This window comes from Hakea prostrata, chromosome 11 (assembly GCF_041222555.1).
Source record: "Hakea prostrata isolate BN-2017 chromosome 11, UWA_Hpros_2, whole genome shotgun sequence".
Lineage (NCBI taxonomy): Eukaryota > Viridiplantae > Streptophyta > Magnoliopsida > Proteales > Proteaceae > Hakea > Hakea prostrata.
The window spans coordinates 13,791,542-13,815,303 of NC_142610.1; the positions used below are offsets into that span (position 1 = coordinate 13,791,542).

General features: G+C 37.3%; 3 protein-coding genes across 4 annotated transcripts; all 3 read left to right on the top strand.

Moving 5' to 3' along the window:
• The first annotated feature begins 4,104 nt into the window (after positions 1 to 4,104).
• Positions 4,105 to 12,139, top strand: LOC149000221 (Tetratricopeptide repeat (TPR)-like superfamily protein). Of its 2 annotated transcripts, XM_089140647.1 has the most exons (5): positions 4,105 to 7,222; positions 7,377 to 7,505; positions 7,593 to 7,661; positions 9,772 to 10,050; positions 10,344 to 12,139. In XM_089140647.1, the coding sequence occupies exon 1, from the start codon at positions 4,323 to 4,325 to the stop codon at positions 6,894 to 6,896; it is 2,574 nt and encodes an 857-aa protein (XP_088996773.1). In that variant the 5' UTR covers positions 4,105 to 4,322; the 3' UTR covers positions 6,897 to 7,222; positions 7,377 to 7,505; positions 7,593 to 7,661; positions 9,772 to 10,050; positions 10,344 to 12,139. The 2 variants fall into 2 exon arrangements, with proteins under 2 accessions (XP_088996773.1, XP_088996774.1); XM_089140648.1 differs by lacking the exons at positions 9,772 to 10,050; positions 10,344 to 12,139 and having other exon boundaries at positions 7,593 to 7,663.
• Positions 12,140 to 14,494: 2,355 nt separating this feature from the next.
• Positions 14,495 to 19,333, top strand: SAMBA (valine-tRNA ligase). The gene is made up of 3 exons (XM_089140193.1): positions 14,495 to 14,703; positions 14,816 to 14,926; positions 18,587 to 19,333. Exons 1-3 carry the CDS (start codon positions 14,538 to 14,540, stop codon positions 18,646 to 18,648), a joined length of 339 nt encoding a protein of 112 aa, XP_088996319.1. The 5' UTR covers positions 14,495 to 14,537; the 3' UTR covers positions 18,649 to 19,333.
• Positions 19,334 to 20,326: 993 nt separating this feature from the next.
• Positions 20,327 to 21,073, top strand: LOC149000223 (21 kDa seed protein-like). Its single transcript, XM_089139143.1, has one exon. The coding sequence runs from the start codon at positions 20,327 to 20,329 to the stop codon at positions 21,071 to 21,073; it is 747 nt and encodes a 248-aa protein (XP_088995269.1).
• Positions 21,074 to 23,762: the final 2,689 nt, after the last annotated feature.

A 23,762-nucleotide genomic window follows, 5' to 3' on the forward strand; every position in this document is an offset into this window, starting at 1 on the left:
TGTGAGAGTGAGACATTTGATATCTCTAAAGGGAATAAGGGTATTTTTGTGATAAGATCAACTTTTATAGGGCTTTTACGTAAATACAGTTTAGATTCCTTTGGTAGTTTGGTTCACCTCGGATCTCGTATAACCGTATGATCCCGTTCACACGATCATTACGATTCTGATTTTGAGGTTGGTGATATCGTGACGGTGCGAACGTGTTGTGGTATAAGGTACAGTTACGCGGTTTGGTTGTCAGTGCCTGCAAGTCTTCTTCACAATTACAGAAATTGTGTCTTCAAATTAAGGAATGACTACCACGTCCGGGGAAATTGAAATCATTTCCCTCACGTTCGGGGTCTCAACGTAATATTTTATTTACTTATTTTTCCTCTCACTAGGGATTGTATATTTGCATTGACCATATTTTATTTACTTATTTTTCCTCTCACTAGGGATTGTATATTTGCAAGGACCATTTTTTTTTTTAATACGAAAATGATAAATAAGCAATAACAACTGCCAAAACAGGTACATCTGGTGTCTAATTCTATATGATTTGTTAAGTTGTTACTATGAGTAGTATTCAGCTGTCAAGATAGGTACATCGGATGTCCAATTAGTAGTTGCTTCAAAAAGCAATATTAGTACCAACGGAGGTTGGTCCAAGTGGTAAGCAGTTTGGTTCGCTTAAGCAATGTTCCGGTATCAAAACCTTGTGGATACAAAAAATCTCTGTTGGGAGACTCACCCACCATAGCCAACTGTACGATCCGGGTCAAACACCGGATTAGTTAGGGCAAAGCCTTGGAAACCGGAATTGACAACTAAAAAAAATAATAATAATAATAGTAAAAATTCTAACAAGGGTGAGGGATCTAACATATAAAAAGTGATAGAAGTTAATTTTGTCTTAAGGTTGACTAGTGTTGGAATTAAATGGAGTAGCCTAGGGTATCAATTTGCAATTTGAACGGTTAAAACCGAACCGCATCAGCCTGTTATAGTTCGAACCGAACATTAATGGGTTTTGTTTGGGCTTGTTTGGGCTGAAGGTGGCAAAGCCCACACCAGCCCAAAACCAAACTACATTAATCCATTCAACAGTTTTATATTAAATACTATTTGATTCGTCATACTACTACTAAGTAGTTGGTATAGACAATTAGGAAAATTGAGCATGAATTCAAAAATCAAATAGTCGTTTTACTACTTACTAAGGACAATCATAAGGGTTAAGTATGAGCGGCCAACTGAATGTATTAAGTTTGTTTAAATTGAGAAAATACTTATCCAATCCAGAGGTAGTTCTTTTGCATATCAACTAAATATCAACCCAAAAAATAGTCGAATTTCATAGAAGGGGGAAAAATCTACATTCTCACAAAATAAGAAACCATTTTCAAAACAATTGATCATAGCACAGATGGGATTTAAAAGGTTTTTGGTTTGAGGATTTGTTTTTTGGAAGATCATCTAATGGAGCCTAAGGAATTAGCTTGCAGTCTCTATGTTACTATTTACTATCTAGGTTATTGATTTCTATAGGGTGGCAGGTGCATGGAATTTTGGCTTTTGTTGTAAGATATTCAATTACTTTTTTTGTTCATTTTCTTGTATACCATAAACCGTTAGTCAACCTGAATATGAATCATTTGCCTAAATCATTAGCTAGTCCGAACCCAAACTGCAACAACTGCAACAAACTGAAACTCGCCTGAAACTGTTATTTTGCTAAAGGACCATGTTTGGGTTTGGTGTTTTTCAGTCCAAAATTGCCCCAAACCGCACTTTTGACATCCCTAAAGCAGCCAATATGCTTTTGTTAGTTGAGTAGTAGCTTTTGGTTCTTTACACCAAACTTCCTAGAAATGTTTTTCTTCCTTGTGCATTGGCATACTCCTTCCATAATTGCCATTAGTATTGCTTCCATTGTCTTTCCATGAGCCAATGTGCCTGGTAGAAAAAACTTATTTTCTCATCTTCTATCAATCCCACACTCCAACCAGTCCTATTTAAGAGTTGGTTATAAGCCCTTGTACATAACAAAATAGGTGAGTGAAAAGTAGGCAAGTACTGCCAAAATTTATAATATCATATTTTTGGTATTCATTAGCCAAAGGATGAACATGATTTTTTTGGGGTGTCATGTTGAGTTTCAAAAGCCATTTATTTATATCAAGTACCACCTTATTAACCATTTTAAATGCTGACCTGTGGTTCTTTCTTCTGGTTCTAAGTGTTTGTAGCCTGTGAACTCTTCCTGGCTCCTGAATTTGCTGTCCCAGGAATTGGGCGGTTGTAACCGCGCTTCGTTTGAATAAAACGTGGTTTACCAAAAAAAAAAAAAATGCTGAATTTCTAACGCTTGAATTTCCTTATCAAAATGAGTGCTACGTATACCCTATGAATTTCTAACGCTTGAATTATTGTATTTTTAAACCAACCTAACCAATTTGGTTCATCAATTAAACCAAACTGTAAACAATCCGAGGATTGGAAATTTACAAGAGACATGCGGTGCTCGTTGAGAGTTGGTTGCTGAATGGCCGCTCACTTGAATGTTGTAGGGAATTTAAATCCTAAAATAACACCCTATGCACAGGTCGAGATCTATTGCTTGAGTTGTTTTTTTCATCTTTAAAAGTAGGTTAGAGTTGAAGGAAAAGTGTTTACTCATCAATTTTGTAGAGGATTTTTAGAGTTATTGTATGTGACAGAGCTCTATTTCCAACCAATCTGACCATGAGGTTTTGGTTTTCACCAAGATTAGTGTAGAACCGACTTGTAAATTGTCTATCAAGGCATCTTGCTCAATTAGCATCTGTATAAGCAGCTAAATGACCAAGCGAGGTTAGCTTCAAGTGAAGTCGTGCCCATTAATAAGTCACAAAAGTCTCATACATTTTTTGTCCCCAATGCAACCAATATGCTGTAGGGCTTGGAATTTTTCAATCTTGGCCTTTGAATCCAAGACCAGGATGCATTTATTTTGAGTGAGGAGAATTCCAATGGAGTTTGGCTGAGCCCTGGCCCAATCCAACCTAACTCTGACTTTAACTATACCTTAATATCCTTGTTCTAATAATGATTTTTTCTCTTTAGCCCTAGAGGGTCTCCTCCATTCACGGTTGATAGTGTATTTTCCTTTTTTTTTTTGGTGTATATCAATCAAGGACGAATAAGGTCAACTGGGCTATAAAGGCAAAACAAGACTAATCAAAGGGAAAGATGATCAATTAGGATCAACTTTGCAGAGTCTAACATAATCAAGTTCAATCAGGGTGGACTTGGACTAGGCTGGACCAGCAGGTTGGGCCTATGTATTAAAATTTTCAACCTCGAATGAGTAGAATTGCTTCAATGTTGTATCGCCTACGGTCTAGATCGAAACTTGTCGTCGACCACTCTTCTTGTCTCGTTTCGTTAAAGTGAAAATTTATTTTTTGGGGTAAAATTTAAGTACAAGACAAGTAGTCGAGATTTTGTTTTGATCACAAGTTTCGATCTTGACCGTAGTCTACACTGTATATTGCATTTATTGTGCAACACCCAAGTAGAGCTCTTGAATGGGGGTCAGGTTAGCGTAACATAAGCTAAAAGGGTGCCTTGGTTTCTATTTTCGGTTGAACTTTAGTGCTACCGACGGCCAAGATCAAATCTTGACCGAGATTTTGATCTCCACCGTCGGCAGTAGATGCTGCGCAATAAATATACAGCATCCAAGTTCGACTATTCAATTTCACATCCACATTCCCAAGCCCTTAGGGCTTAGGCGGATCCTTCAATTCTAGGCACACCAGAAATGTGTACTTGACTCGGCTAAGTCAAAACCCCTCTTTTGCACCATTTCTCTCTTTTTGAGATTCTTAATTGTAAAACAACTATCATTGGCGAAAATAGATGAATGCAAACTCATGAGAATTTTACCAATGCAATATTGGTTGAGTGGTAAAAATCCACAGTGGAGAGGTCTTTCGAGCCTTGAGAAGGTGTTACATTTCCAATATTAAAAAATAATAATAATAAATAAATAAATAAATAAATAAACTACTGAGAATTTGTGCAGATGCTCTATGCATTCTGCGCAGTTTTTCAAAGGAGTATTTTTTTGAACAGTGCTGCATCTGCTTGTAAATCAAACACTTCTTCTCTGTGGCAACTGCTTGTTCTGCAACGAGCACAAAATTCCTATCCCTTCTCGTGGCCTCTGGGGTTTTTCTCATCAAACAATCATCATCTATAGGCCATTCGAACGTGCAGAACTGCACAGTTGCTCATTGTTCGCTACAGAGTTTTCTCCATTGTTCCAATTGCAAGCCTTTTTCGAGCAATTTATGAGAAACCAATACCCATTGACGTTCTTCATACGACTTGGTCGCATACATCATATCCACAGAATTTGCAGAAAAATATCAAATTTCTCCACCTTGATCTCTGCTCTTTGTCCCTCACAAAACCCATTCCCCTCTTTTAACGAGCTCCTTTACCGAAGGCGTAAATTTTCCCAATTGCTTCAAGTTTCAGATGAACATAGTCTCTACTACAAGAGTGTTCATGGGCAGATGGTAGTTTTAGGTTTTCAATCAGATGTCTTTCTAGCTAACATTCTTTTACATTCATATTCGAAATGCAATTGTTTAACTAATGCTGAGCTAGTATTCGATAGAATTCCCGGGAGGAACTTGATTACTTGGTCTTCAATGATTTCCATGTATACGCAACATGGTCAGAATGAAGAAGCTTTGTGGATCTTCTCTGAATTTCAAAAATCTTCCTCTGAGAATCCGAATCAGTTTATCTTAGCTAGTGTTTTACGTGCTTGCACACAGTCAGGGGCTACAGATCTAGCCATCCAAGTACATGACTTTGTTACAAAGGCTGGGTTCGATCAAGATGTCTATGTTGGTACGTCATTAATTGATTTTTATTCGAAGAATGGGGAGATAGAAGCAGCAAGATTGGTTTTTGATGATCTAGCGGTGAAGACTCCAGTAACTTGGACAACCATTATTTCTGGGTATTCACAATCTGGAAGAAGTGAAGTATCACTGCGGTTGTTTATTCAAATGTTAAAAAGTGAAGTCCTTCCTGATAGGTATGTTCTCTCCAGTGCGATAAGTGCTTGTTCAATGTTAGAGTTTCTTGAAGGAGGAAGACAGATACATGGATATGTGTTGAGAAATGGAACAGAGACTGACGTTTCAGTGATTAATGTGCTCATAGATTTATACTCAAAGTGTCATAGGGTGAGAACTGCTAGGCAGTTGTTTGATCAAATGGTTCTTAAGAATGTGGTATCATGGACCACGATGATTGCCGGGTACATGCAGAATTCATGCGACTGGGATGCAGTGAATTTGTTCTCAGAAATGGGCCAACTGGGGTGGCGGCCTGATGGATTTGCTTGCACTAGCATTCTCACCTCATGTGGTTCAACTGAGGCTTTGGAACAAGGGAAACAAGTTCATTCTTACACCATCAAAGCTAACCTAGAATGCGGTGAGTTTGTGAGGAACAGTTTGATCGACATGTATGCCAAATGTAACTCTTTGGAAGATGCTAGAAGAGCCTTCAATACTATGCCTGTGCACAATGTTATATCTTACAATGCTATGATTGAAGGGTATGCCAGACAGGACAAGGTCTTTGAAGCTCTGGATCTTTTTAATGCAATGAGGCTTAAATCATTCCAACCAAGCCTCTTGACCTTTGTTAGTATTCTTGGGTTGTCAGCTTCATCATCCGCCCTGGATTTGAGTAAGCAAATACACGGTCTTGTTATAAAAAGTGGAACATCTTTAGACATTTATGCTGGAAGTGCCTTGGTGGATGTTTATTCCAAGTGCTTCTATGTTGATGATGCAAGACTCGTGTTTGAGGAGATGAATGAAAGAGATATTGTAGTATGGAATGCCATGATTTTTGGACATACCCAAAATGGACAAGGTGAGGAGGCTCTCAAACTCTTCTTAGATTTGCAGTTTTCAGAAATGAAACCTAATGAGTTCACCTTTGTTGGAGTAATCACAGCAGCTAGTAACCTAGCTAGTCTCCTACATGGCCAGCAATTCCACAGCTTGCTCGTAAAGTCTGGTCAATACCTGGATCCATATGTTTCTAATGCTCTTGTAGATATGTATGCAAAATGTGGAAGCATTCAAGAGGCTCATAACATGTTCTATACGACATATCGACATGATGTTGTCTGTTGGAATTCCATGATCTCAACATATGCACAGCATGGGCTTGCTGAGGAAGCTCTTCAGATGTTCCACCAGATGCAAGATGAGGGAATAAAGCCCAACTATGTTACATTTGTTGGCTTACTATCTGCCTGTAGCCATGGTGGGCTTGTTGAAAGTGGCCTTTGTCTCTTTGATTCAATGGCTACAGAATTTGGTATCCAAGCAGGGACAGAACATTATGCCTGCGTGGTTGCTCTGTTGGGCCGAGCAGGGAAACTGCATGAAGCCAAGGAGTTTATTGAGCATATGCCAATTGAACCTGCAGCAATTGTATGGCGTAGCCTGCTCAGTGCATGTCGGGTAGTGGGCAATGTTGAGATGGGGAGATATGCTGCGGAGATGGCCATCGCCATTGATCCAAAAGATAGTGGGTCCTATGTTCTACTTTCAAATATTTATGCATCTAAAGGCATGTGGGCTGATGGTGAGGAGATGAGGAAGAGAATGGACCGTAATGGAGTGTTGAAAGAAGCAGGGCATAGTTGGATTGAGATTGATAGCAATGTTCATGTGTTTATCGCGAGAGACAAAACTCATGGCAAGGCTGATTTAATCTATTCGGTATTAGACAGGTTGATCCTACAGATCAAAGGAGTTGGATATGTGCTTGACACTGCTACATGCTTGTTGGATGATTATGGAGAATATTATGATTTAATGTGAAGCCCTGTTTTCAACTTTGTTCCATATTCAAAACAGAAACCCGGACACGATTTGGGCACAGGTTATGGGTAGAAAATTATATTCAACAGTGTCCTTTAATTTTGATTCCTTGATCTATGTTCATAATAGACACATGATGCATGTATGCTCATTGAAGTGGGCTTGTATGAGGACTCAATATTTTGGTCTATCAACCATTTGAAGATGGTTGATGATAAAAGAGTTGGAACCACAATGGTGAATCAAGCAGCATGCAACTACCTTCATTCCAAATGCTGGTTATCCTATAAAATCACTTAATTTAGTGTGGACCATCTTTTCTATAGGTACCTTACTGGTGGTTCTCTCTAGTTTAGTCAGTTTATTTGCTGTTGTCTGTCAATGATAATATGTTTTGTATTGGTTTTTTTTTTCTCTTTCAACTTTTTGTTGCCCTACCTTAGCCTTTGTGATCTAACTTATGGCTTTTCTGGCATGTAGAGCTTTTAGTAGTCAGGGAAACATTATGGTGCTCCTTAAAGGTTCATATCGTGGCCATTGCTCATGCGCTTGCACAATTGACAAGGACCTTTCTGACATGCTTTTCTATTGGACCAATGAACTGCTCTGGTGAGTTGGTGGTGTTTTTTTTTTTTTTTAATTCTTTTTCTTTTTAAAATTTTTTAAAAGCTGAGTCTCATGTTCATTTTTCTTAAGGTGCTCCTAGTTGTCGCAGAAACACGTTCCCTGCATGATGCTGTCCTATTGGACCAACGAGCTGCTCAGGTGAGTTGGTACTGGTTCTCTTATGTCAAGGTAGAGTCTCATGTTCTGTCACTTTTATAGAAGTTTTCAGAAAATTTTCATTTGTGACCAAGATTGATATTGTTTTATTGTATTAATTTTAATTTTGATAGATCTTTAGTAGAATTTAATAAGTTTGTTGTATAGGTATATGCTAGTTTAATAATGTGAGTGTTTTGCCATATAAAAGTGCATACTCTATGCACTGGATTTTTAAAATCTTTTTTATAAAGAGATTTTTGTGAATTTATTATTCAAGAATTTAGACAATGCAATGTCATAATTCGAGGATTTAGACATTTCACTGTCTAAACATGGATCTCATCTATTCAACTTGTCCCAGTTAGGAGGTCACTTATCCATGTTCTTGCTTATCTAGTGCATGTTTTCATTCATTCACTCATGGATGATATCTACTTGTCCTGATGAGAATTTCTAGTTCTCCCTGTAGAAGATATTCCAAATCAATGATCACTGTGATTCACTGGTATATAATTTTCTGTGGTTCCATCACGTAGTAAAATGTTGATTTGTTACCTGAATTTTGTGTGTTTTCAGACACTATATGGCTAAATTTGAATCTATTTTTGGGGGGAGGGGGTAACATATTGAGTCTATTGTTTAGTATGCTTAAAGCATGGCTTTATCAAGTTTTGAAACTGCAGATATTTAGTCTGAGTGATTTGGTGCAAGGATGAATTTTTAGATGGTGCTGAAAAATGATGCATCTTGTGAAAAAGAGTTGTTGGTATCACAGGCATCCAGGGTTAAAATTATCTGGTGCTCCTTATCTAGTCGAAGTAGGAGTCTTCTCTGCTACACCATTGCTATCCGTGTCAGATATGATCTAATGAACTTGCTTAGCATTGTCTATCAATCTGGAAATTAGGGACTATCTTATGATCTGACATTGCATAGGATCTTCAGACGATGGCATCAACTTGCAAAAATAATTTCTGCCCCTATGATCAATAATATTATTTTGGAAGGAAAAAGTGTTACCTAATTGCAACATCTTTAACTTAAACTATTGTTTGGCAGTCTTGTTATCTATTGTATGATCAACCTTGAATAATGCTATTAGTGGTGACCTACAGTAGTACTAGAAAGCAATTAGTTGGCTGAATTGTCTTTTGATCTCATATATTAATAGGGGAATCAGAGAGGTGATACTTTTGAGAAGGGAGTTTGAGTATATTGATTGTAAGTTCAGGGGACTGATTGAATTCCCCCCCCCCCCCCCTATATTTTTCTCTCTTCCTGATCTGGCACTTGTTATTCTTCTTGTCAGAACTTTCAACCTTCTACTTCATGTTTTCCGTAGGGTGGTGAGCTATCTTCTCTGTGATGCGACTTTACTGTGCCATTGGGTAGATATGTAGCCATACATGGTCTCGGTTCATTCAAAAGACACCAGATTCCTAAGATATATAGAAGGGTGAATCCATCTAAGCGGTGATTTCATGAATTCTACCAGTGTGACTTTGATATTTCTGGCCACTTTGAATTGATGCCCAGATTTTGAGGTTATCAAAAGATTTTGACTGAACTTCTTGATAAATTAAATGTTTGTGATTATGAGGTATGCCATATCAACTGGATCTGGATGTTAATATGTTATTATTGATGGTTCTTGTTTTTTCCCTCTTTTTTTGGTAGAATTTTTCATTGGATAGCCATGACGTCAGCTTGATTTGAGCCATGTGAGAAGTATGTCATGTCTACTGGCTACAGCCAAAGTTGGAACCCAAAAAAAAATTATGCTAATATCAGAATTTGTATGTGTATCTTATGAAATAGATGAATTCTGATTGTTTTTACTTCAAATCCCTTTTAGTGGACTTTGGTACATTTTCAATTTAGCATCTGATAAGTTAGAACCAAATTTAAGGAATCAGTTAATATCAAATAAAAACAATTTGTTATTGTGAATGAACTTTCACAATTTATTTATGTTTTGTTTTGGGGTTGCTAGACCTTTGTGGAAATGCTTTTATTATTTGACAACTTATGTTATACTTTTCCTTTAACTGTTACAGTGCTGGTCTCATATACCTTTTTGTTGACTTTGACTCTGTGGTTGTATGGGTAGGTAAAAGAAAAGGGATATGTCAAGACAGCAGATAGAATTGGAACTTAAGTGAAAAGAAGGGGACCTGCAGTGGAAATATTATCCAAATTTGAAACAAGATGGAAGTCAGCTTTTAGAAAACAAAGGGTCTGCTATTGCACTAAGTGAGATGCAGATTTGTTTAATGCTTTAGAAAAATCCAAGTGCATACTCAAGGTGATTTTTACTTGAACCTAGCAAGAGGTCTTTGACTATTACAGTGGAGTAATTTTTGAAGCAGTCTTTAAAGGCACTACAGTGGTAAATATTTGATGTCCACCATGTGATATTTACTTTCTGTTTCATTCAAGCCCTCCATTATATTTTCTAAAGAACTTGGTGCTAATTCTGCATTTTGGTTTTCTCCCTGGTATCTTATTAGTTACTCTATAAATTACTGGTGGCTACTTAGAAACCTCTTGTTATCTAAATCTGTCTCTTGGTTCTAATTTTGCATTTTAGTTTTCTCCCTGGTATCTGATTACATACTCAATAATTTACTGGCATAGAGATCCAGCTACTTAGGAACCTGTTTGATCTGAATTTATCACCAGTTACTGGCAGGCATCCATTTTGAGACTGTATGCTCTCCTCAGCACTATGCAATAACAGTATATTTCTGGTCCCTCAGCATTGGTGGTAACAGTATGTTTCTGGTACCCGATACCGTTAGCTGACTGAAATGGTTGCACTGTGTCAGTTTGCACTGTGGGCAAAATGGTGCAAAAGGTGCTTTTTATTTCAGAAAAATATGGCCAAAATCATGCAACACAAGTCATGTCACGATCTGTATCAGCCAGGATCAATACCAATCCCAACTCTGTGACTTCTCTCCATGGTTTGCACATACATAGAGTGCGGGAGAGAGTGTGTGACAAGGCTAGTTTTCTCATTGCAGGACAACTCAGGATGCAAGTATGGTTCATTGTTCTTTTTCTGCCTGGACACCTTTTTTTACTTGCCAGAAGGTGGAGCTTTCTCTATTGTGTTTTTTGTTTCAGACGTGCAAAAATTGCTTTGGAGTAGACACAATAGTTCTGAGCGTGCCCCTTGCATTTTTTTTTTTTTTTTTTTTCATTTGTCAATTTTTGGTGTCTACTTTTGGAGATGACCTTTCTCTTGCAGCTGAGTTGGTCAGTGAATTGTGGGAAGCCAAATTGAAAGCAGAGTTCATGGTCAATGAAGAGTGATGAAACATATTGACCATGCCAAGGAGTCACGTGTCCCTTGGGTAGTGATTGTTGGTGAGAGTGAACAAAATGAAGGCATGACCAAATTGAAAAACAAAGCAGCCAATAAGGAAGTGGTGGTTTCAAGGAGCAAAGTAGTAGAGGAGCTACAAAGGCAGTTGTACATCTCTTTGGCATAATTATTGGTCAGTTTGAGCTTTTTTGTAATGTAAGCACCGATTTCCATTAAAACATTAATTCTTCATAAACTAAGGGAATACTCTAACTGTATACCGTAGAATTATTTAGGAATCATTGAAATTTCCTCCAAGTTCCACCAAGGGTTGATTCTGGTAATCCCAAGTTATGAGAATATGAACATTTCAGCTGTACAAAAATCCCTTGAAAAGCTTGCACATCTTGGCAATGCTGGTTTTTCCTTCTTTCTGGCATCTGATATAAAATAGAACTTGTTTGCGTATGAGTGCAGATTTTGGATCAGTAATTTGCAGAATGAAAGGAGTATGGTTGTGCTGATTTTTTCTTTTTGGGTTTCTTGTGGAGGAATAGAGTTAAAGCTGTGTCAGAAAGCATGCTTACTAGGAATTTCTGAGTACTCGAATCTCTTTCCTATATGATGCTGCTTCTCCAGAATCTCCACAACAACTGGGTATGCATGCAAAACTATTATGGTGTTCTACTGCATGCAAAACTATTATGGTGGTTATGTTTACACAAAGGAACTTCTATTCAGGTTGCTTACAAATCTGTTGGCTTCAGTACAATTATTGGTAAGCTTTGGCTCTTAACTCAGCTCTATTTGAAACAATCTCAGAGAGTTTAGTTCTTTGTGAAGGGAGCTAACAGAGCCAGATGGTATTATTTAATTCTGATAAGCTGTTATGATCCATTCATGTATAGTTATTTCTCCTGGTTAGATAGGTCTGGAAAGCTCTATTTCACACACCCACTTTCATAAATAAAAAACGATAAAGATTGCAGAGAATTCATGTGTTAGCTGTCAAAATACACAACCCATAGAAATGGGATTGTAAAAAGAGTACACATGAATCAAGACCTGGAAAACAAACGCATACAGCACAGATACAAACACCCATACACCTAACAGAAAAACAACAAACATGCATGACAGTCACAGACCAAGGACTCCACTACTCCCTCCTTCACAATCAAATAGCTCCTCAGAAATCTAGTGCTACAGACCAACTGGTTCTTGTCTTGAGAGGAGTATCAACTTAAATGAAGATCTTATTACCAAAAAAAAAAAAAAATTACATGAAGTTCTCAAGGACTAGTAGTTGAAGTAGAAGGGGGTGGGGAGAGGAAAGGGATAAAAGGGATTGTTGGAATGTTTGGGATGTTTGGGATGTTAGGGATGTTAGGGATGTTTGGGATGTTAGGGATGTTAGGGATGGTGGGCAGTGTAAAAGAGGGCAATGGTGGCAATGTGACCTTAGGAATTGAAGGTATTGTTGGGATGGTTGGTAGATTTGGTATAGGAGGTAAGTTTTGGAGCAGATTGCGAGCAGCAAGGCAGATGCCGAAGCTTTGGAGCGAACAAAGCACTACCGTGGCAACAAGAATGAAGCAAGTCTTGGATGAAGCCATGGTTGAGAGGAAACAATCAAGCCTTGGAGATATCTAGTAAAATGAGGGAGACTGCTTTGTTGAATGAAGAGGAACAAAGCTCAGTATATATAGAGAGAGTAAAAGTGGGAAGAGATAAAGACTTTATTGTGAAAATAGGTCTGGGTTGGTGGGTTTGGGTTCTATGCTAGATGGAAATGGAGTGAGGTGGTTGTTTATTGTCATAGTTGGCTTTTCTCTGCTTACCCACATAGAGCAAGGTATCTGGCCAGCTTATGCACATCTCTACTAATCCTTAGGAAGGGATGCGTGGTGTATAACCACGCGAGGGACTAAAGCCCTGCCAAACACCACCTAGGGTTTAGGAACTATTTTAGTCAATGATAATGACAGTGGCAACCCTGATTAGATATAAATTAATACTAGCACATGGTAGAAGATATATTTTACATCCAAAATTAGCAAATTTGGACTCTTTTTTTTGGTGAAAAAATTTGGACTGGTGGATCCTTAAATATGTTCACGTTATGAGGTGTGATAGGAAAGCTTGATTAACCAGAGACCCACCCTACCTAATATGCTTTTAAAGGGTTGAGTTTGGTTAGTATACCAATATAGGTTTTTTTTGCTAGGTATAGTTTGAAAAAAGAGCCTGCCTCGCCTAGCTTGTCTCATTCCTAATGGGTTCAGATGAATATGATTGAGATAGGTTTGATGCAGGTTAGGGTTTCAAGGAGCTGAAAACATAAAGATCCCTTTGGTAACTCACCAAGTGTTTTTGTTTTGAGAAACGCTTGAAACAGTTCTGAGTGCTTTCGGAATAGAAATATATTTTTAGGCATTTGACAAAACTTGTTTTTGGAAGTGAAATTTATAACAAAATTTATGAAATTGGCATTGTTACGTTTAGAGTGCCGAATTTTATAAATGTCCCTTCTCCAATTATCTCACTTAAACCTAATCCGCATTCAATTTTATTGTTGTGTCAAAAGCGTTTATTAAAGCAAAAATTTTCATAAATTTCAATTTATGTTGCAAAAATCATACCAAATGAAATGGTTTTATCACACGATTTTTAGCCAATTTTTCTGCTTCTCAAAACAATAAACCATCAGAAATCGTTTTTCGTGGGTTATCAAACGGTTCCTAACTTTTTTTTTTTATAGTAAATAAAAATCTTCATATTAAGAAAGAGATCTATATTGGTTACACTTAATATTGTCTGTGTTAGCCAACATAGCTAATTTACTACAAAAGTCCAGTAGTGCTAGGGATTAATCCTAGATAGCCCACTAAATAAACCTAATTATCCTTCTTTTCATAAAGCTTCTTGTAACCCTGCAAGGTTTCTACCCTACACCCCCCCCAACCGCGATGGGTCCAAACAACAAGGGACCATACTATGGGCAACCCCATGGAATACAAGAAGTATACCAATCTTTCCATCAAAAGAAACAGAGAGTTTCACACTCAACTCTTCCAACTTCAATCCTGCCCAATCCCCAACTCATTATCCCAACCAATTCTTTCACTTCAACTTTCGCCATCTTAGGACTCATGGCTGTGTCTTCTGTAGACAACAAGTGAATTTTCTATCAAGTTAGCAAGAAAATGCCTTGTGAAAAATTGATAACCATGAGTCACCAATATCACACTTAAGATGGTAGAAATTCTTTTGAAAAGTACCACTTACATCCTAAGTTTACAAATTTTTTTGACGTCTCTTGAATGTAGGTCTACCGATCAAGACGACCACACATCTCCCAATGGGTAGGGAGGAATCCATTTTGTAGTTTATTTTCATCTACGTATATTTTTTGATGTATTAGTCGCCGTCCGTACGTATTATTGCCGATTCAAAACTTTATGACCAAAAGCTCCGACCATCCATCGAACAGTTGCCGAATTCTTCTTTGCTTCCTGCTCCATTACAGATTTAAAATTAGGGTTTAAGTTGCAGAGATTGTGACGATGAGCAATTCATCACCAGCTCATTCTTCGGTATCTGCGGCGACCAGCGCCGGTGGTGGAGTTGGAAGCAACAGTGCTGCTGCACTGGCTTCCGACGACAACTCGTCCTTCCATTTCCCTACCGATCTCATCTCTGCTCAAGATCGCAAGGAAGAGGCGCTCATTGGTGACCTCTCTCTCTCTCTCTCTCTATAACAACTCGTGTGTCTTATTTAGGAATTTTCATTATTTATTGTTTTTCAATGACGTGTAGTCTTTTTTTTTTGTGGGAATTTTAGTTCTGAAGAACGATTTGATGGCTGCGCTTAACAAGGAGGTTAAGTCTATAGATGAAGATAACTGGAAGTTTGCAGGACCTCGCTCGCAAATTCACCTCATCTCAAGACCAGGTAAGTTTATTCTTTGCCAAAAAGTTTCAATTTTTGTTTTTCAAATTCTAGTTTGCATGATATTTCCTCCTCATAGTTTGTCGAATCACAAACAGACATTCATAAACTCTGATGAGAGGGATTCTTATTGAAATATAAATAATTGGAAGAATCCATTTAGTCTGAGCTGTGACACTCATCATCTTTCCTAATCTGCCGCCCTAGCTTGACTTCCTGCATTCTTTCTCCACCTCTGATAACCTAGATGTTCAGAAAGGTAGTTTATGTCCTGCGTTATTTGTGAAAGTTCTTTTGCAATTTACTTTTAGCTATTGGTAACTTAGTAGAATGGTTAGAGCTTGACTTATCGTCTGCATATTAGATAGATTGATATGCTGTTCTCTGTTTAATCATGTATGCTTGAAGCAAATTGTTTTCAACTCTGAAAGGTTCAGAGTAAACATATACAATGTTGAATCCGACTGGAGTACTCTCCTCCCCCATCCCATCCCATCCCCTAACCCAGGAAAAAAAAATGCTTTATGTCACCTCCCAAACGATTTATCTTTTACATCATAAGTAACATACTTTATGCAAGAGAAACTACGTCCTTAGAGGCCTTTGGGGATCAGCATAACATGCAGGGGAACTCTGTCCCCCAAAGAATGGAAAAGAAAATGAAAGAAAGTGATGTAGACAAAGAACCTGGAGATAATTCCCTGTTGCTAATGGAAGCCCTAAAATTGGAATTGTAGAAATTTGAGGTGCTTCTGAATAGAGGACAAAGAAAGATAATTTGTCGAACATATACATTCAGTAATCAGAATGGATTGGGTGAATGACCTGATTAAACCTCATTCTGATTCTGATTCTGATTCCAGCCAATTCTTGCATCCCTTTCCTAATTTCCCTATTCATGATTAATCTCCATGTCTTGCAATTTTTTTCTTCTGTTAGTTAATAATAGCAGCAAACCAGTCAAACTTACATCTGAAAGCGTGATCCCCAAGTTCACTGAATAAATAACTCCAGGAAATTGCTGCTTTTGGGATTATTTACATCATCCTGATTCTGATTTCTATGATTTGGCTGATTTTGATGGATTCATATCCGATTTGGATTGGATTGGGTGGTGACCTGACTAAGCCTCATTCTGGTCCTGATTCCAGCAAATTCTCACAACCCTTTTTCTAATTTCCTCTATTCATGATTAATCTCCATGTTTTGCAATTATTTTCCTCTTTTAGTTAATAAATAGCAGAGAATCATTGAAACTTACCTCTGAAAGCAGGATCCCCAAGTTTACTGAATAAAGATCTCCTTGATATTGCCACTTTTGGGATTATTTACTGCTTGCTGATTCTGATTCCTATGATTTGGCAGATTTTGTCCAATCCCTATCCATTATTGGATTTGATCATCTAGGCTGATCCTATGCATAATTCCGATTACTTAAATCTTGGTCAAACATTTTCATTACCTAGCTCATGGAACAGCATTTGTTTTTAGATATATGGCTGCTTCTTTCTTCCTTAAGGTTTAACATGCCTCTAAACCAACATCCTTCAAATAATCCTGCTCCTTCCTCTTAGTAATTTAATATGAGTCCGGATCAGGCCTCTAGACCCAACATGGGGGCACGGTGCACTTTTTAAAAAGGAAAAAAAAAAAGAAATAATCCTGCTCCTCCGCGGGGGGAAGTCTGGAGTAATTTAATATAGAATCCCATTAATGCAAGAACAGAGATAAATTGCTTATACCGTATCATTGAACGTATGACAAATGACAATTGAGATAAAAGGGCTCTTTAGCAGGTTAAGGTTTCACGTCCTCTGTTCCATCTCGTCGTCCTGAACTAGGACAATTCCAAATTGGAAAGACACTAACCAAGAAGAAATTTCATTATCACTAGGATTATTTCTTTTCTCATGTTTCCTCATCATGGACTGTGTAATTCTTCACAGCAACTGGGTCTAGGAGTTTTCTTGTTATGTGATTATTGAAGGGTTCTGGATACGTTGTGAATGATCAAAATAGACCAAGCATCTCCCCAAATCATCATGTGCTTATTAGTACTCATCTGGAACTGGACTCATTCCAAAAGTGCACTAAATTTTTTATAATGAGTTTCTATTAAATCACTGAAATAAGGAAAAACAATGCCAGTACATCTGTTTATTTTATCTTCTAAGAATTGGATCCTGGACAACTTTATATTCTTAAAACGATGTCAATAGATCCTGTTCCTGGTATCCTGGGTGAGAAACTAAGAGTTACCTTGGGATAACAATGAGAACAAACAAAAAAATGCCTTGGCCCAACTATATGGGGTGGGCTACATTGATTTTCAAAACAAAGTATGGGAAAATGATTTATAGAAATGAGTTGTAAGAGATGATAGTGAAAGTAGGGGGACAATGATAGGTCTGGAACATAGGAAAACTTCAACTACATGGTCTCAACAATATAGATACTCCAAAGAACTCTATCTGAGGTCATACTAGTCATAAGCCCCAGACTATTTATTTCATTCTTCTAGATCTTGCCTATGGTCATCTTAGGGCTACCTCTAGATCTTTTTGCTTCTTTAGGTCAGATCACTCTTTGTTACTGGGGTGTCTACACACCTCTGTTGCACATGATGAACCAACTCAAATGACACTTTTGGAGTTCGTCACCAAGCGGTGCAACTTCCACATCAGCTCCGCTGCATTCCTTGCTTTATCCTTTTGTAGTTTTGCCTCATATCCATCTGAACTTCCACATTTCAGCAACACATAACTTTTCTGTAAAGGCATTCCTTAACTGCCTAACATTCATACATCATAATGGGTTGGACAACTGTCCTGTAAAGCTACCTTAAAGCTTTAAAGGAATGTTTTGGTCACACAAGTTCCAGTTGCCCCTCTCCTCTTCATTTATCCCTTTTTAATTCTGTGTGAATCATCATCATCTATTTCACCTATTTTGTGTATGATAGGCCTCAAATATTTAAAATAGCCACTGGTCTGTATCTCTCTCCTCAGATTTCCCACTTTTAGGTTTATTTATTTCCCAATGATCCAGTTCAAGTTCTTCATTAGTTCATCTCTATATGGTACATGGAATCACATTAATGCAGTCATGCAGTGCGACCAAAGAATATTTGATGGCATATGTGATTTTAATTGCTTAGTCATCATTCTAATTGTTGTAGCCATGACGTTGTTGATTTGGTAAACTTTAACATTGTTTTAAGAAGAAGTTTTCTCTACTGCTTGGCTGAAATGGTTTCTTTTGTTGGCACCTCAATTAGGTCATTTAACTATTGTGTTATCCATTTATCAATTTAGGCAGTTAATTTCAATCATATTGGATACCATGTATTGGACATCCCCTCTTGGTATTCAAATGGTCCAATTATTTTAGCTTTATTTGAAACCTTTTGCACATGTTGAATCTTGATTGGATGAATCTTAGAAGAAAGTGTGCAGCTGATGTGGATAACATGTCCACTGATTTTTAAATTCCAATTAAGTGTGAGATGGAAGATAAGCACCACGCGCGAAACCCATTATGTTGACTAGCATTGGAGGAAACCCACTTCGTATTCTTACATTCCTTTTCTTCTTCTCTGTTGCACGAGTTTTTTCAGACTGTGTTCTTGTGTACTTATTATTTTTCCTTCTGAGGATTTCTCAGGTGGGTTTAGACATATGCAGACAGAAACTGCTAAAAAGTGGAATATGGCTCAGTCCAAATGATGAGAAGTTAATATTACCATGAGTGCTTGTATGTGCCTTTCGTTGTATTCTTTAGTATGTAAATTAAAATCCTTTCCCTTTACTATTGGAAGTTTCAATAATCTTTTCATTAGTATTTCAAGTGACATTGGTAGCTAGACAAACTGAAACAAAGATTTCAAGATTTCTTGATGCTTCAATGGAATGGAGCAGGAATGAAGTAGATACAATGGACTTAATGTTCTTGGTAAAAGGAAAATATGGTTATGCCATTGACAAATTGCTGAATGTTTTATTGAGGTCCCATGGATCAAAATCTGCAAAGATCGGATCAGTGTCATTCAGGGGATCATTGTATCTTAAGTAGATTATATTACTTCTGCAAAAATCCAATCAGTGCTCTCAGGGGTTCATTATTTGTAATTAGGTTCACCTCCAAACATTTTATAACCTTGGTATCATCTCGAACAGATGATTTTTACAATCTAACAAAGAGCATCTCTAAATTCTTTAGTCATACATGTGAATTGGGAAAGGAGAGGCTCAAAAACTACTTCATTCTTGTTGTAAAGAAATCTCCAGTGAAATGTGAAGTAACAAGGTTTAAATTTCTTGTGGACTGCCTAATCTGCTACCCAATCCAAGGACTTCCTTGCTATAGAGAACCATAATGGAAGTGATTTTGACTCTTGGAAATGTTGGCAATGGTTTTGGATTGGTTATCTTATCAAATTATGGATTCTAACTCTTAGACCTCATTGCAAATCTGTTTGAATTTAATCGGATATGAATGATGATAATACAACTATTTAAGTTAATTAAATACAACGAATTAGGGAATTATCATATACATATTTGATTAGTTTCAGATGGATTCAGATTCTCTTAATAAAATATAAGAGCAGATTTGGAAATGGATTTTGTTTATCCTTCCACATTTCAATGGGAGATTGAGAACCTCAGATGTTTGGGGCTTGTTCTAGGCTGCATTGGCACTCAATGGTACTATAGAAATTCAATCTCACCAAAGTATGTTAAAGCAATGGTAACTTTTCTGTTGCCCTAAATCCCTAATCAATCATAATGCACAGCCAAATTTTTATTTTTTTTATTGGTGTGGAAATATTTGCTCGGCAAGAAAATGCGACATGTGGGGGGACTTTAATCAGGAGGTTTGCCATCGTTGGATCAAAGCCTCTCCAAGTGCCGCATTTTCATTATTGCACAGATATCTCTCGCGCGACAGCAAACAATGACTTAGCATGCATAATTAACTGCCGCATGTTGGGAGAAAATTTAGGGATTTATTAGTTTCAATTCTTAGTCGGATTCAAATTATAACCCTTGGATAATTAATTGCCATGTGTCACAATCCTTGATAGGAACTACAGGAAATTGTAAGGGGTGAGAATTGTAGAGGATGTGAATCCAATGATTTAGTGCTAAAAAAAAGAATATCCAATACTGAAGACACTTGTTTTCTTGTGCATGAGAATCTCAATTGAACCCTTATTTGTGCAAAACTTAACTTCCTAGTTTCTAATTATGGGATCTGTATCCTACTCTCTGGCATTGACCCCTTCTCATTTTGGCTTTTCAAGTTCCAAAAGGCTCTATATAAGGGAGAAGTACCTCCTCTACTCATCAACAATTAACCACAAGACAATAATCTTATTCATCTTCACTTTCTATCACAACCATGCAAACCAGTTTCTTGATTACATCACTGTTGGTTTTGGCCTTGGCTTTTCAGTCTCAGGCCACTTCTAGGTCCCATTCCCCCAACAATCCAGTGCTTGATTCTGATGGCAATGAAGTCCAAGCTGGGCAGGACTACTTCCTTGTCTCAGCCGCCCAAAGAGGTGGTGGAGGTGGTGGTGTTGCACTTGACAGAAGACACAGCTCTCAATCTTCCATTGTGAAGCAGCAATCTTCAAGCAGCAACTATGGTTCTCCTGTGTCTTTCTCCCCAGCATCAAATGATGACATTCTTATCCGGAAAGACTCACCCTTCAAGTCTGCTGTAGAGCGTTCATTCTTTGGAAACTCTCCATCATCAACTTCTCAAGAGAGAACCATCAATGAAGAAACTGATGTAAACATTAGATTCTCAGAGATGCCAGTGGTTTGGCAAGTTCAAGAATCACATCAGTCTTCATCATCACAGTCTTCATCATCAAGGAGCCACTCGAGGTATATAACCATTGGAGGTCAACCAGGTAACCCTGGTTCCTCTACAGTGAGAAACTGGTTCCAGATCGAGCTGATCAGCAGGTCCAACTCCAACCCTGATCAGTACAGGATTACATACTGCCCAGATGTGTGTGATTCATGTCATGTTAAGTGTGGTAATGTCAGCATCAAGGAAGAGAATGGGAAGAGATGGTTGGCTGTGACTCAACATGGAGAGTTTCCTTTCGTGTTTGTAAGAGCAAATCGTGGTTGAGCGATAACAAGAAGAGATTATGCATTGATGGTGACACCATGAATAATGAACAAGGTCTAGCTTACACCTTGATTGATCACAAGCACCAGAATTTTGCAGGAAGATGAGGATTTTATTTATTTTATTCTTTTTTTTTTTTTTTTTTTTTTTTTGGAATTTAGCTCAAGAATTTTGTTGAGTTCTCTTCTTAAGATCATGGTTTTTCAAAGATTTATTGAAGATTCTTAGTGATCAAAAAATATATATGTTAGCTTAATAATCCAGTGAATTTGTTGTATTTCAAAAGGTTCTCTCTTTGTCAATGTTGCTACAATGACTTGCTCCAATTCTTATTCATAAATTTGGGAGATTGTGTTCAATCTATTCCTACCATGAGTCTGTTGAATGTATAAAGTCCTCATACCTAAAAAAATGGATCAGAATAGAAGTATAAACGTAAAAATAAATTAAGTTAAAAAATATAGAAAAGGGTAAAAGATTACATACTTTTGCCACGTGTAATTGCTATCAGGTGATACTACTGGCTATTGCAAATGTTAAGTTTTTTGGATAGTCAATGGTGGATTAGGGCGTAAGCCAAATCCCATGGGAAGTCTTGGGCGCATCCACCGACGTTTAATTCGTTAAAAGCCATCAAAAAAAAATAATTTGTTTCCTTTGGATATAAATTCCTCTTTTGTAAAGAGGTCAAATTCCCTCGCCGTTGAAAAAGGGATCCACCCAACCTACCCAAAAGGGGCGGGGGGGAAGGGGCCCCCGCCTTAAACCACAACCGGGAGAAAGAAAACCCCCCCCCAACCCCATTCCCCCCCTCTGGGACCCACATGTTTTTTTCTCTTTCCCACCCCACCCCAACCCCTTGAGGATCCCATAATGGGTTAGCTTATGTTATGTTTGACTTCATAGATGAACTTTCATCGAAATATTTTAGGGGGTGACTTCCGTATTATATGATTCGTGAAATATGTGATGAAGTAGAGAGCCTAACTCCACAATATGGTATGATCCGACTTGATCGACCTATTTGCCTGATTAAAATCTATAAAATATATACCTGATGTTTTCTTCTTAATTCATTGTGAGATTTAAATTTTCGTCTTGGGTTTGGTTAAGAGTTTTTATAACGCCATTCTAGCAATTGGGTTTGAGATCTCTAATTGTAATTTTCTTCCAACATGATAAAATTTCTTCTTCTTTGCCCATGAATATAGCACAAACTCTATGTTCCTCCAATCTATTTTTATTCTTGTTCATTATTTCTTGGTGTTTATTTTTAGAACTTATATGCACCTAAGGTGGTCTAGACATTTAATTGAAAAATTATCTAATTTTAGACTTGAATTCAACCATATATATGGTCTTCATATGTTCGTAATACTTCCATATTTTTGACCATCTATTTCTTTATAAGTAAATTGTATTTTGATCTGAGGTTCATCCAAACCAATTTATCTGCACCTTGACTATATCCTCAGGATAGTTTTTATATATAATTTAAATATATTATTAAGGAAAATCAAACTCTTTTCATTAAGAGGCGTTGGTCATTGCCAACTGAATAGAGTATGGATCATCTCCCCTGACAAGTGCTCCCCGACGGCCGGACACCCACAAATTATGTGGGCCCACAAATAAAAAATAATAAAACATTAAAAAAATCTCATCACTCTAACTCTGTGGGCCCCCTTATAATTTGTGGTCAACAGCCGTTAGGGGCACTTTATGCTTATGAGATACGATCCAGACTCAACTAAATAACCCTTTCACGGTGCTTTAAAGGAAAAGATAAAAATTTTAATTGTATTTTCAAACTTAGCATCATTTGGCCAACTTTAACTCAATTACAACTTAATGTGATTGGGCTTTTCAGAGTTTATTACTTATCTACATACTTGCAACCCTAGAGTTCTTATGTATCAGCTTTTTTTGGCCTTCCATGGGTTATTTCTATAATGTATTGGCCATTCAACAAAGACTATTTTCTCATGACTTTTTTTTATTAGGTAGGAATATTTGCAGAGGCCATTAGATAAACCACATATTAAAGTACAAAGCTTTTATGTTAATCAAACACCCACTTTATATTGGTAGCCACCCGGATGTATTTCTATGCATTCCTATATGATTCAAAGTTTTATTTTATCACCTTACAAATTATGATGGGACATAACAAGAGGAAAGCCATCTGAACTATGAACTGCTACTAGTTTTCGATATTTGAGGTGATCATGTAGAGAAAAGCATACAAAGCAAGAAATTATCAAACGTAATTTTTTTTTTGTTGAAAAAAAAAATGCAAAGTTTCATCTACAATAATGGGTTTACAATTGAATTAGAGCTAATAACAAAATCAAATATGTGGATGAGTTTGTTCATAACATAACCAAAACTGTGCCCGAAACACGATCCGTTAAATTGGTATTTCAATAAAATGACATCGATTAGTATGTTTACCATGAGTAGATTCTACGTATTTGGGTCATCAGGTATATTGAACATTCTTTTATAAAAACATGCAGGGTTGGTTGAATGGTAAAAATTCATGCTTCTAGTGAAAAAACATGAATTTGACCCTTGCGGATGACATCCATACTCACTCCGCAGATTGAAGAGACAAATAAGGTGGTACATATAAAAAAAATCAAAACCCAAAAGCACTCCTACTTCCCTTAGTTCATAGCTTATAGGA